Here is a 13297-nt window from a genome sequence, read left to right on the forward strand (position 1 = left end):
CTCTCCTTATCTTACAAGTTTTTTCTTCGAATTCCTGCACCCCGGAAGCTCAACCCTTCCTTCGTGCATTTCTCCCTTAAAAGTAGAAGAAATTCCAATGTTGGGTATGGTGTCCCAAAATATAAACTTTTTGGTTGTCGGTGAAGAAGTTTTAACCCCATAAATTGAGGATGATGATTTGATATCACTAGAAGGTGATCCAATTATTGATATTTCTCTTTAAATAGGTAGCGAGAATAATAGTTTTTGTAGAGATGAGTTCATCGTGATTTCTGCAGATTTAGGGACAAGAAGTTCTATATAAATAGAGAAAAGCACCAACACTGTGGAAAATGCTGCTAGGGCTACCGAACGCCGGTGCACCCCTGTTGGAAACCATCATTACAGTTGTACATGTTTTAATAAATGAAGGGTAAAAATGTCAAATGGGAGGTGCAGGCTGAGAAGAGTGAGGTGCAGGGAGAACCTCTCTTAAAAAGAATAAAAAGAACGCAAAAAAAAAAAGACATTGAATGTTTCTTGAAAATGACTTGGGGTGCTAGAAGAAGTAAATATAGCAATGCCAATAAATATAAGTTGGTAATCAATAATTACTACCTGTCTAATTAATTTAATAATTTGTATATATATTTGGGCATCACAATAATATTTGGGGTGCAAGAAAAAACAAACGTGAGATAGAGAAAAAAGGCCTCAATAATAAGAGTGTTACTTCTTCCTCCATCACCACACATTGCTCCTTATACTTCTGCATTCCTTTTTTACCCTTCAGTAATGTTTAGTTTTTGTTTTTATTATTTTACTCAACAACCAACCAACCGCTTGAATGAAATCATTGTTATTTATTCAATTATAATATATATAGATTTTTTTTATCGATTACAATTTTCCCCCCTGCTTTTCTACGTTTGAAACATAGACTATGGAGGAATTAAAACTTACTGAACTGTTATGTCAACGTATAATTCTTTGCTTAATCATTAAGCTTTCAGAGTTGCTTTCTTACCTTGCTATTAAGTTGAGATATTAGTATTTATCAACACTGGTCTGCATCTTGAAGAATGATTTTTTAGTGATATCAGGTAATTTAAATCTTCAATCTCTTTCGGAGTCATATTCGAGGTTGTTCTTTTTATTTCATTGTCTACATCTTAAAAACACCACACATCCTCGATATACAAATGAGAATAGAGTTCTTATAAGCTTTCAATAAGAGATTAAAGAAAGAAGAAAAATGTATAGGATAGGACAGATGGCAGAATAAGGAGATAATTATATAATTTTATTGTTTACTTTCACCAAAATCTGTCTTTACCAATGAGTAATATCAAACTCTATATCTAACAAAAATCTTATGAACTAATAATAGGTTACTTTACGACAAATATGTTCCTGAATCATGTAAAAGCAGAGGCTATTAATGCTATCTTATGATCATATCGCTATACAGATGTCACACTTATTTTTTGAGGTATTAAAAAACTAACAAGTATATCCCATCATCTTCTTTGGAAATTGAAGGATTTAATTGCGAAGGCAAATATAACTGCGAAAAATATGCAGAACCCAACCACTATAACAGCTGTAACGCACAAGAAATCATGCTTGTACCCTTATGCTCATCTTGTTCCCATCAGAGAGCTTCACCAAATGATTGTTCTAGAGAATGTTGGGACAAACAGATGTCGATATCACGGATGTTGACATCCGTTTAAGAAGTAAAGTCATATCCACATCCACTCAACATAGAAGTAATATAGAATGGTCTTAGACGACAAAAAATGATTAAGCATTACATTCACATAAACACACGACCAAATGCAATGTAAAGGTTAGGTTGAATCAAAATGCACATGCAACCCTCTAGTAGTTTATGCTTGACAAGAACACAACTCCGTTTTTGAAAGAGAACCGTGAGGGAAACCAAAAGTTATCCAACTCAAAAAGCTAAAATATTAAGAATACAAATTTTAATAACATTAAAATTTAATAAACGACACACATTATATGCTTTCAATCTAATAAATATTCTCATTTTCATTAAATACTAAATATTCCCTTCAATTAAAACAACAAATCACTTGAAAGAAACATCGAAAGCAGAATTTCAGGACAAAAGTGAAGCATAAAATCGACATAGATGAATCCAGAAGCAGCATTGGGACATAGAACAAACATCAGGTCCAGAAATGGATTACAAAACCGCAAATCCAGAGCACAAACCCTCATTCTCAAAACTATTTAACAAAAAGACATGAGAGAGAAACTCCGATAGGCGTAACAGTGCTCAGAACCACCACACCACCACCGCATCACGAACATACAACCAAGGGATCAAAATGGAGAAGAAAGAACGAATGAAGTAGAAACGGATATGGAGAATGAGAAACTAATATGGAGAATGGGATGTGAAGAAATAGGATGGGAATAAACGAATCTGGAGAGGAAGCAAGAAAGTGAGAGTTGGGGGTGGGGCTGCACGACTGTCAGTGAAAATGAGAGTTAGAGATTTAGTGTTTTTATAAAAAAAAGTAAAAAAGTAAAAAATTAAAATAAAAAAAATAGTTTTGTAATTAAAAACAATTGAAAGGTGTAGGAAGTGGTTGAGGTGGTGGAGGGAGTAGCTCTCCAATAATAATTGGGTGATTCTTGTGATAGATTTTTGGGCTTTAGCTTATTGGGCTGAACGAAAGGAAACAGGGGAGCTTCTTCCTTCACTTTTATAATTTCAACCTCCAAATTCATAAATTTTTGTATTCTAGAATGTACACTGTATACAACTTTTATATTTTTAATTATATTTCAAATATATAAAATAAAAGACAGAATAAATTTGTATTCTGGATATATATAAATTTATATTTCACTTCTCTATTTTTTTTTTCTCAAATCTACCAAAGAGAATAAACATAAAGGATGTTGAACCTTTTCAGGGACAAGTGTGGCACAAAATCTTTCATATTTGTCATTGTAACTAATTGATGTTTGGAAAATGATATTATATTTAGGATACGTTGACTTTCATATTGTTTCATACAATTACTTTTATAGCATAATTTAATTTATATTTTAATTAAATATTTTTATTATTAAAAAAATTATCAGGGTTGATTGAAGAAAAAAAATAATTGTTTTTAAAATATCCCTTTTCCTGTTAGAATAATAGAAGAGATGTAATAGATATCTAAAGGTGTTATTTGGCAAACGCGGGTTTGCTTGTGGAATGCGTTGAAGTAGAAAAAGCCAACGTGTAAAACAGACAACACTTGCCAACAAAACGTGCCATTCATTCTCTGCTTTACTTTCTTTCTCGGTGTCGTTGTTTTCTGTTAATACTGCGGCCACTGCACAAAACCTTCGCCTACAAACTAAATAATTTCATACTAATACTTCTAAATAATTAAATGATTGAAGCTACTTTTTAACTATATATTCCCCTCCTTTTACTTTGGTTAAATAGGTTTATAATTCATAAATTTAAAAACTAAATTAAAATTTTTCTCTATTTCAAAATTTCGATATAATATTTATATAGATTTTTGAGTACATTATCTTATAAGTAAATGATTAAGCTAATGGTAATCAAGATAAGAAGAATAGTATTTTGTTATTGTTAGTACTATAAACAGAAAAGTGTTGAAGTACGCTCACACAACTTTCAGTGTAGAATCTTGGCCGCTACTTCTGCCACGTCAGACACCAGCTCACTTGCTTTTACTTCCCTTTATTTTCTCCTCAGATATAAAAAGATTTCTTTTTCCTGAATCTATAACCATATAGATATAGATATATTTATTTTTCTTCTATTCAATCTCCCTTCAAATAATCCTAAACAAATTCAACACTCTTAAGTATTTTTTTTTTCTCAAACTAAAGTTTCAAATGCGTTTAATGTTAAATTTGCTTTTTCTAAACAATGTCTCAAATTTTCTATGTTACTGTGTAAAATAATACTTAGACCTTAACTTGTTAAATAAAATAAAAATAATAATTAATGTTGTCCTTGTTTTATTGTGTACAAAATATTTATTATAATTAATAATGGAATTAAAATATTTTGTAGTGTAGGTTGAAATTTCACCTGGTCTGGGACTTTGTATCTGTTTTATTATTTTCAATAATATTGATTTAATTTTGTTTCCTATTCCACCTGTCAGCATATATTACATCTTTTCTACGCCCACTCTATTCTTTTGTTTCTATTTTTATCTTTCCTGCCTCTGTAACTATTTGATTTTGGGTATAATAATTAGAATCCAAGATTTGTAGATTTTATTTTTGCAATTTTACAACAATTTTTGGGGTTTGCTAGATTGATTGGTACATACATAGATATAACAAATAATAATACATGCAGATATACACACATGCAATTGAATTTGCATTTGGGTTATCGTTGATTTGTGAAGGTATTTTCTTGGTTAATTCTTTTATACGCAACTGCTGTGTTTGCCTTCAGAACGTGAAAACAACTTTTTGGGAAGAATTTTGCTGCATTGAGTACGTTTGTGTTCTGCATTTGATTTTCATATTTCTTTTTCTTTTTAGCAGTTTTTAAGGTTTGTTTGGGTCAGTTAGTTGGGTAATAGATAAGTGGGAAACTGTTCTGTGAAATGTCTCTTTGGTTGATTCGGAGTCTGATAAGGTTAGTTACAATGGTCTCTGTTCTTGTTTCAGGCACAATAAGTTATTCAATTGGGTTGATCCTGCATTTTGCATGGAATGAAACAGTTGAAATTGGCTGCAGAATTTCACGCTATAGCGGTTGGTTTTTTTCTTTTATTCATTCTTTTTTTTCTTCTTCCATTTGGTGATTTAAACCTTCACAATGTGGTACGTTTTCTAGAGCGTTTTTAATCATGTGCTGCTCCTCTGTTGAAATTTTCTATCCTCTGTTATTATGGATCACCACTAATTGTAGATCTTTTCCTTGTTTATGAAGTTTCAAACTATTGTTTTCTTTTTCTTTCTTTCTTGTTAGTCTTTTCTCATTATGCTTAGCAGTTAAGACATTATGATTGTGTGTTTTCGCTTGTGATAGCTATTGTTCTGTCATGTTTGATATGTCTAGTTTAGTGCATGTGCTAATTTCTGATACCCAGAAGGATGTTAAATTTTTTCCCAGGAATTGTAAACCCTTAATTTTTTACTGTTGGCTGCCCTTTATATTTTATATGACTTCTTTCGTTTTTGGGATTTGGAGGGATTGGAAATTTCTCACCCTGGGGATGGTGACTAGTTTGTTTAACTTTTCCGAATGTTTTATGTCTGGTACTGGATCGCTTAATTATCTGGTTTCGAGAGCATTGCATGAATTTGAATTTGAAAATACTGATGTAGTGCTCTGCGAATCTGTCTTATTAAAGTTTGGAATTAGAGGTAGCGTTTTTTTAGCTACTTCACTTAATTTAATGAGTCTTTTTATTACCGCATGAAGTGTTTTTATTCAACTATGATGTAAGTAACCAAAATGATGCTGAAGTACAATAACTGTCTTGGTTCTACGTTTGATACTGAAATTTTGTTTCTACAAGATTGCATCATGTTATCTTTTAATTCTTAGAGCTACCTCCAACAATGCAGAATCAATACTGCTCTTCTTTCATTCATCTGATAATTGATTTTTGGAAATTTCTTCTGCATATGAGAAGTTCTTCTTGAGGCTTCAATGAAGCCTTAAGATCCGTCTTATGGCATACACTGTGGATACTTAACCAGTGAAGCATGTGAAGGGCATAGATGTTGTAGAACTTGTTTTAGAAGATCAGACAGCACTGATGGCAGGATTGAGTCGCTGTTCTGCCTTTACCTGAAACTCTAGAATTTCCATAAGATTTCTTGCTGGTGTAAAGTATTTGAATCAATCCTTTGGAAAGGCCATTCTGCGTTAAACTTTGCTAGACTTTGATGTTTCTCCCTATCATTTTTTATCGAGTCAACATATTTGGTGTTCTTACATGTGATACTTTGCAGGATAGTCTTCTTAGGCATAAGCCAGAAATGGAAATCTCATTTGAGTCTTCTGCCAGTCCGCAGCATAAAAAGGTATTTAGGATGATCTATTGTGCTGTGAAGGTGTCTTGGCATACTCAATGAAGTCAGATACTAGTTTCAGCCTTTTATCATATTTCCTATGAATATTATTTTGGATATTTAGAAGAATTGATTTAAAATTTTCTGTATTTATATATTGTTGTCATGTTGCAGATATCAGCCAGATGGGATCCGGTTGAAGCATGCCGGCCTATAATTGATGAAGCACCTGTGTTCTATCCAACTATTGAAGTACTTCCAATAATCACTATCATAGTATTATAGCTTTTGGTGGTGCTTATATTGTATTTTAAATAAAAATTTCTGTTTATACTCTTCTTATCAGGAGTTTGAAGACACACTTGGTTACTTAGCTAAGATTCGCCCCCAAGCTGAACCTTATGGCATATGTAGGATTGTCCCTCCAGCTTGCTGGGTACCACCATGCCCTCTTAAGGAGAAAGATTTATGGGAAAATGCAAAGTTTCCCACTCGTATCCAGCAAATTGATTTGCTTCAGAACAGGGAGCCCATGAGAAAGAAAATTAGGGGAAGGAAGCGAAAACGTAGAAAGCAATCAAAGATGGGAGCAGGTAGGAGAACTGCCAAATCAGGCTCTGAAGCTAATGTTGCTTCTGAGCCTGAGGAGAAGTTTGGATTCCAATCTGGGTCAGACTTCACACTTAAAGACTTTCAGCAATATGCTAAGGTTTTTAAAGATTGCTACTTTGGATTGAATAATGCCAATGAATATGGAAAAGTTAGCGATTATAATCACTGGCAGAAACGGGAGCCCTCTGTGGAAGACATTGAAGGTGAATACTGGAGAATAATAGAGAAACCAACAGATGAGGTTGAGGTACTAATTTGGGTTCATTGATAACAAATTTAGTCTTACTTACCAGCATATAACATAACTAAGAAATTTTTTTATATATCATTCCACTGTTTTGTAGGTGTATTATGGAGCTGACTTGGAAACTGGATCACTTGGAAGTGGCTTTCCTAAGACATCATCTTTAACTAATAATGATTCAGATAGATATGCTGTGTCTGGCTGGAATCTGAATAACTTCCCGCGATTGCCAGGTTCTGCGTTATGTTTTGAAGGAAGTGATATCTCAGGAGTTCTAGTTCCATGGCTGTATATTGGAATGTGCTTTTCCTCATTTTGCTGGGTAAGTAGTTTAAATTACATTTCCTTAAGTATAATCCATTAATGAAACAAGTTTAAGGCATAACAAATACTACTTGTTTTCTTGTTAATCACTTTCTGTATCTGTATGTCAAGTTACGAAGTTATTTTTCATGAAAGCTGGGTTCGAAATTTCAGCATCTGTCTATTATATTTGAACTATAGTTTAATTTAAGGACCAATGGAGAAAATAAATGGCTAGAAATATTATACGTTGAGTAGAATCTAGACAGGGGTGACTATAAACTGCATAATTATCTCAAGAGTTCTAGTTCCACTGCTTTATGTTTAATTGTTTGAAGTATTGAGCTATAAAGAAAAGTAATAAGGTCTTGAGTTTTTCATTTTTTTTTTCTGATATTCATACATTCCTAAAAGGACTAACTCCTTTTCTTGTTTCTTTCTCCTTGAAACAGCATGTCGAGGATCATCATCTCTATTCACTTAATTATCTGCATTGGGGTGACCCAAAAGTATGGTATGGAGTACCTGGAATCCATGCTCCAGGTTTGGAAGCTGCAATGAGAAAGCACTTGCCTGATTTATTTGAAGAACAACCGAATCTACTCAATGAATTGGTACACTACTCTGGAATTGTACTTGTTCCTTTATTTCAGTTTTTTGGTTGTTTCATTCTGTTTCCAAATAAAGGTTTCATAAGCACACAAAGATTCTATTTATGCTATTTTGTTGGAAGTTTGCTAGGAACTTTGGATGTACTTGTGAATCTTAAGAAAATAAAACCATGATGACATTTTGAAATCTTCAAAGTCAGTTTCATGTTTATATAGTTAAAGGCATGACACTCTGATTAGTTTTGTGTGGGATACTTTTCTATGTAAATATATGTAATGAAAACTAGAGCTATTGTGTACTTTAGTGAGAGAAGATCCCCGTCCCCCAGTTTATTCTGTGCTGGAGATGGAAAACTATTCTTTGACCTCCACGTTACAAAAGTATTAGGATATCCTTGACATAGTATTTGTGCCACTATGAACAAGTGATCAAGATTTTCATACTTAGAGCTCCCATTGTTTGAAGAGAAGTAAAATTTGCACTAGGTATGATGGTTTATGCACTATCCACTCTTCAAGCCTTAATCGCCCTTGTGAGAGGCATCTTGTAGATATAAAAATTATTATTACATTTATGCCTAATAACTTAAACTTCTAGAAGAGTTAATCCTTGGTCTTTCCAAGAATCAAAGTTCACTTGTTTAGTATAGAGTCTACCTGGGAAGCTCCCAATGGGTTTGGTTGGGACAAAGTGTTGATTATGAGTAAGCATAGTCTAAATGACTTGTTGGTTCTGGTAGACAAATGTCCTGTGAGATGAATTCTGTATGGCACATAAGTTTCAGCTCTATTGTTGCTGTAGTAGTTCTCATATGTTGTCTACTAACTTAGGCTATGCACTTGTTTCGTACCTGGTTTTGTATTAATTGTATCATTCTGTATTACACCTAAGTTTCAACTCTATTGCTGTTGCAATAGTTCTCATATGCAGTCTACTAACTTCGGCTATGAACTTGTTTCATACCTGGTTATATTTTGTATTAATTGAATCTAAACTTTAGATAATATGTCCAATGGCTTGCGCTGGTGCATGTTGTGTTTGGTTTGGGTTCAACCTGATAGCCTGTGCAATGACTTGAATATAGAAAGGCCTGAAAAGAGTGTTATATGTTAAAAGTTGTGCCTCTGCTAACAGCTTAGTCTTTTGGCTTGGTTGTTATTGTCCTACTCAAATCATTTGGAATTACAGTCTACATGGGTTCAAAATTTGATATGTATCCCCTTATCTTAAGGTGCAAGGGTGAACTTTCTGTTTGAGGGCCAAAATGATGTGTGCCTGGGGTCGCAGGGTGAGGTTGAACCTGGTGACTTTAAATAGGGATAGAAAATGTGCAGTGTCTGATTTTAGATTTTATGTCAAAAGTTTCACCTTTGCTAATAGATCAAGCTTACGGCATGGTGGTAATGCTCTTGGTCATATCACCTACATTTGTTAATTTATCGTTAGTTCCTTACAAGACTATTAAAGATTTTGAAATTATTAGTTTAAGGTTTTGTGACCTTTCTCATATTGTGTAGTATGCTGAACTTCAAAATTCTGCCAAAATGAAACCATCTTATCTCTTCAGAACTCTCTTAGCACATCTGTTCATCTCTCATAAAAGAGTTAGATATTTTAGCACACTTTGTGCAGTACAGAGATTTTGGAATTGTATCATGATTTCTGGTGGTTATGATTTTATCTTTGACCAGGTGACTCAGCTATCTCCATCAATTCTTAAATCCGAGGGGGTGCCCGTACATTGCACTGTTCAGAATTCAGGTGAATTTGTTGTTACCTTTCCAAGGGCGTATCACTGTGGCTTCAATTGCGGCTTCAATTGCGCAGAGGCTGTGAATGTGGCTCCGGTTGATTGGCTTGTGCATGGCCAAAATGCTGTTGAGCTTTACAGTTTGCAGTGCCGTAAGACTTCATTGTCCCATGACAAGTTATTATTTGGATGTGCTCAAGAAGCCGTGTGTGCCCTTGCAGAGGCAACTCTTCATGAAAAAGAAAATCTAAAATATATAAAATGGAGTAGTGCTTGTGGGAAAGATGGAGTTCTTACCAAGGCAATTAAGGTAATGATTCTTGCATACTCTCATCTTTGATCATAATCCCATTCCACATATTTAGAAAGCTTCGTAGCTCTTTGGTTGGCATTTATTATTTAATTTTAGTTTCTATGCACATATCTGTTCTCAATTTCATTAGTACTTTTTTCATATTTTGCTACTCTTGTTTCTGACAGACAAGGATAACTATGGAAAAGGAGAGGCTTGGCTGTCTTCCCACTCATTTAAAGAAGCTTAGGATGAACAGTGAGTTTGATTTGTTTGAGGAAAGAGAATGCTTCTCTTGCTTCTATGACTTGCACCTATCCGCCGTAGGTTGCAAGTGCTCCCCCGATACTTATTCATGTCTAAAGCACTCACACTTGTTTTGCTCATGTGAAGTGGACAAAAGCTTTATTCTGTCTCGTTATACCATGAATGAACTAAGTACATTGGTTGAGGCATTAGAAGGAGAAACACATGCTATTCTAGTGTGGGCAAATAGAAACACTGGACTGGTATCTGCTAATCCTGAGGATGCTTGCATTTATAGACAAGATGCGGAGAGTTACAAAGGATGGAAAAGCTTAACACATTGTGCAGGAACTAATAATAAGTCAAATTCAAATATACCTAGCAGTTCTCATAGCCACATTTCTGCGGAGTTAGAGCACTCAGAGTTTCACCGTGAAATTTATAGTGCACAATATGGCACTAAAGATTGTCAAAAAGATATTGAGAATGAAGAAAAATTGGTCATGTACAATGAAGATAAGATGAAGGAAGGTTCTCTGGATTTAAATATTGATGTTATGTTTGTTGAACGTGAAAATCGTTTTCTGCATGCTGCTGAATACCATCATAGTAAGAGTGTTCCATATGTTGGAAAAGTATGCTATTCAGAGGTCAGAAAGAAACAAGACAACATGGAACCTGGGGCTGGATATATAGCTTCCTCGGAGAAAGAATTTTCATCATGTTCAAGGAACGTTCAAAATTCTTCTACACTAGATGGTTATAAATTGTTTGGGGTGGACCTACAGTTGCGTTCTGATTCGAGAGAACAACTCAACGGTGTATTTAAAATAGGTGATGTTGAAACTTCCAATGCAAGTGTATCTTTGACAAACCAAAACTTCTTAATGCAGAAGATTAGTGTTTCTGTTGAGCCTGTGAATTTGGGCATTGTTATGTGTGGTAAGTTGTGGTGCAGTAGGCATGCAATATATCCAAAAGGTAAGATTCAGTACGATCTTTTCTGGGCTGGTATATCTTAAGTTACTTTTATGGGAGTTTAACATTTATTCCGTTCTGGTAAAACTTATGTAGGATTCAAGAGTCGTGTTAAGTTCTTAAGCATTCTTGATCCACCAAGAATCTGTAACTATGTTTCTGAAGTCTATGATGCTGGATTTCTTGGGCCTCTTTTCAAGGTATCATTGCTGAGGTTGTTTCTGTTTTTGTGTTTAAAAATTAAAATCATATTGATTACTTTCTGTTTCTAGATGTATCCACTACATAACCTATTTAATAATATAAGTAGGAGTTTAAGGGGTATGTACAGGGCTATTCACAAAAAGCAAGGATATCTCTCTGCAATCCCTTTTTTCTCTTTATGCTGTATTGGTATTCCACCTTTCATAAACTCTTCTCTGATCTCAGACTTTAAAGTTATAGTTGCTCGATTATAAAATTGTTGGGACAACTCTTGTACTGTCTTCTTTATTGCATTTTTTTTCCTTGGATATTGTCTGCAGAAACTCATCTGCTACTAAATTTTCATTGAACAGAAAAGTTTTTGCACAGCATTGCTAGTTGAAAATTCACGGAATCTGACAATCTAAAATAATATTAATGAGACTAAGCTATAATAATTTTCTTACTATTTTACTTTTAATGTTGTGATATTTGCATGGACAAATTTTCTGTTAAAGTATATTTCTTTCTCATTTAGTAAAATATATTTCAGGTTACCATTGAAGAACATCCAAGTGAGATCTTCACAAACACCTCGGCAGACAAGTGCTGGGAGTCAGTTCTTTTGAGACTAAATCATGAAACCGAGAAGCTAAGGAATCAAGGTCAAAGAGAACTTCCTCCCTTGGAGCTTCTGAAAAGCATTAATGGTCATAAAATGTTTGGATTCCTTTCACCTTCCATTATTCAGGTAATTCATAAAATGGACATTTAAGATACTCACACCTTTGTTTCGCTAAAATAACATCACGGTTGTACTTCTTTTCCAGTATAGAATTATATTCACAAAGTTTTAGAATATTGATCTTTTCTTTAGCCAGTTTTGTTGAACTAGGTTAATGTACTTATATGATGATCTGATTATGATGTTTCAATCCGTTCTGAACTTTTCCAGGCTATTGAAGCTCTGGACCCCAATCATCAATGCGTCGAGTACTGGAATCACAAAGAAGTTGTCTCTGAATCTTCAGAAAGTGGCATTGATGACTGTAAGCTCAGTCACGGTTCAAGTAACTCTCTAAGTGATGTCAAAACCAGACTTCTTGGTCCTGGTTTGAGAAAGCTGGAACAAGATAGCAGCAGAAGACATTGTGATTCATTTGAAGAGATGAGATTGGTGGTAGAAGGGTTATTGAAAAAGGCGAATGCTGAAGAATTAAGTGCCATGCACAAGTTATTCAGCTCTGATGCACAGTTCAACAATTGGAGAGTGGCATTTGTAACGCTGATTGAGGAAATCCAGAAAGCTTGTGCATAAAATAACATCTCACAACTCTATCTGACTTTGGATAGCCATATTTCAATTAATTCTTAGTAGAGTCATTTATTTCTGTAGTAGATGTCGATGAAGGATTCTTCGGGTAGAAAACATTGGAATATGACTAAACAATCGAAACATCATCATCAAAAAGGTCTGCAATAACAAATTGTAGTTGATCATAGAGGTAGCAAGAAAAAGTGTTAAAAGTTATGCTCTACCGTAAACATATATATAATAAGTTACTTCTCCAATAAAACCCGGTAAGAAATTAAAGCATTTCAGGAAAAAAAAGGATCCCTGGGTATTTCAAAATATTTTAGAATGAAGAATGGTCAAAGATTGTGATTTTTGAAGGTCCAAAGGTTTGAAAAACACAAATAGAATCCTGAAATTTCGGAACTTGAGAGGATCATTGATGCAAAATTGGAAGGAAGAGAATCTCACACACCCCAAAAGCCTTTTCTTGTGGCATCAGAGACAAATGCACAAAAGTCATCAATTGTAATAGAAACAAAAAGCCACTCTAAACTTTTACAATGGCCTTCTTTTGCCATTAAAAAAACATCTTTTTCATCAGTTTAAATATTTATAAGTGATTTAATAAATTCTATGAAAAATAATACAATAATTTTAATAAAATAATTTTTTTATCATTTTAATAAAAAAATTATATCTAATTTAAGTTCATAAAATTAATTCATAAAATAAGTTAAATTTTATAAT

General features: G+C 33.8%; 1 protein-coding gene across 1 annotated transcript; it reads left to right on the forward strand.

The window, feature by feature from the left end:
- Positions 1-4236: 4236 nt before the first annotated feature.
- Positions 4237-12757, forward strand: LOC124829213 (lysine-specific demethylase JMJ18-like). The gene is made up of 12 exons (XM_047302675.2): positions 4237-4500; positions 4678-4764; positions 5974-6045; positions 6208-6285; positions 6380-6892; positions 6990-7211; positions 7645-7806; positions 9496-9864; positions 10035-11073; positions 11167-11270; positions 11807-12004; positions 12209-12757. Exons 2-12 carry the CDS (start codon positions 4723-4725, stop codon positions 12569-12571), a joined length of 3162 nt encoding a protein of 1053 aa, XP_047158631.2. The 5' UTR covers positions 4237-4500; positions 4678-4722; the 3' UTR covers positions 12572-12757.
- Positions 12758-13297: the final 540 nt, after the last annotated feature.

This window comes from Vigna umbellata, chromosome 1 (assembly GCF_029865625.1).
Source record: "Vigna umbellata cultivar VRB3 chromosome 1, Vumbellata_1.0, whole genome shotgun sequence".
Classification (NCBI taxonomy): domain Eukaryota; kingdom Viridiplantae; phylum Streptophyta; class Magnoliopsida; order Fabales; family Fabaceae; genus Vigna; species Vigna umbellata.

Bases quoted from the DNA above. Each gene is read 5' to 3' on its own strand.
- LOC124829213 (XM_047302675.2), top strand. From the start codon at position 4,723: ATGAAACAGTTGAAATTGGCTGCAGAATTTCACGCTATAGCG. The intron at 4,765-5,973 runs GTTGGTTTTTTT...GATACTTTGCAG, and splicing joins CAGAATTTCACGCTATAGCG to GATAGTCTTCTTAGGCATAA. The intron at 12,005-12,208 runs GTAATTCATAAA...GAACTTTTCCAG, and splicing joins TTTCACCTTCCATTATTCAG to GCTATTGAAGCTCTGGACCC.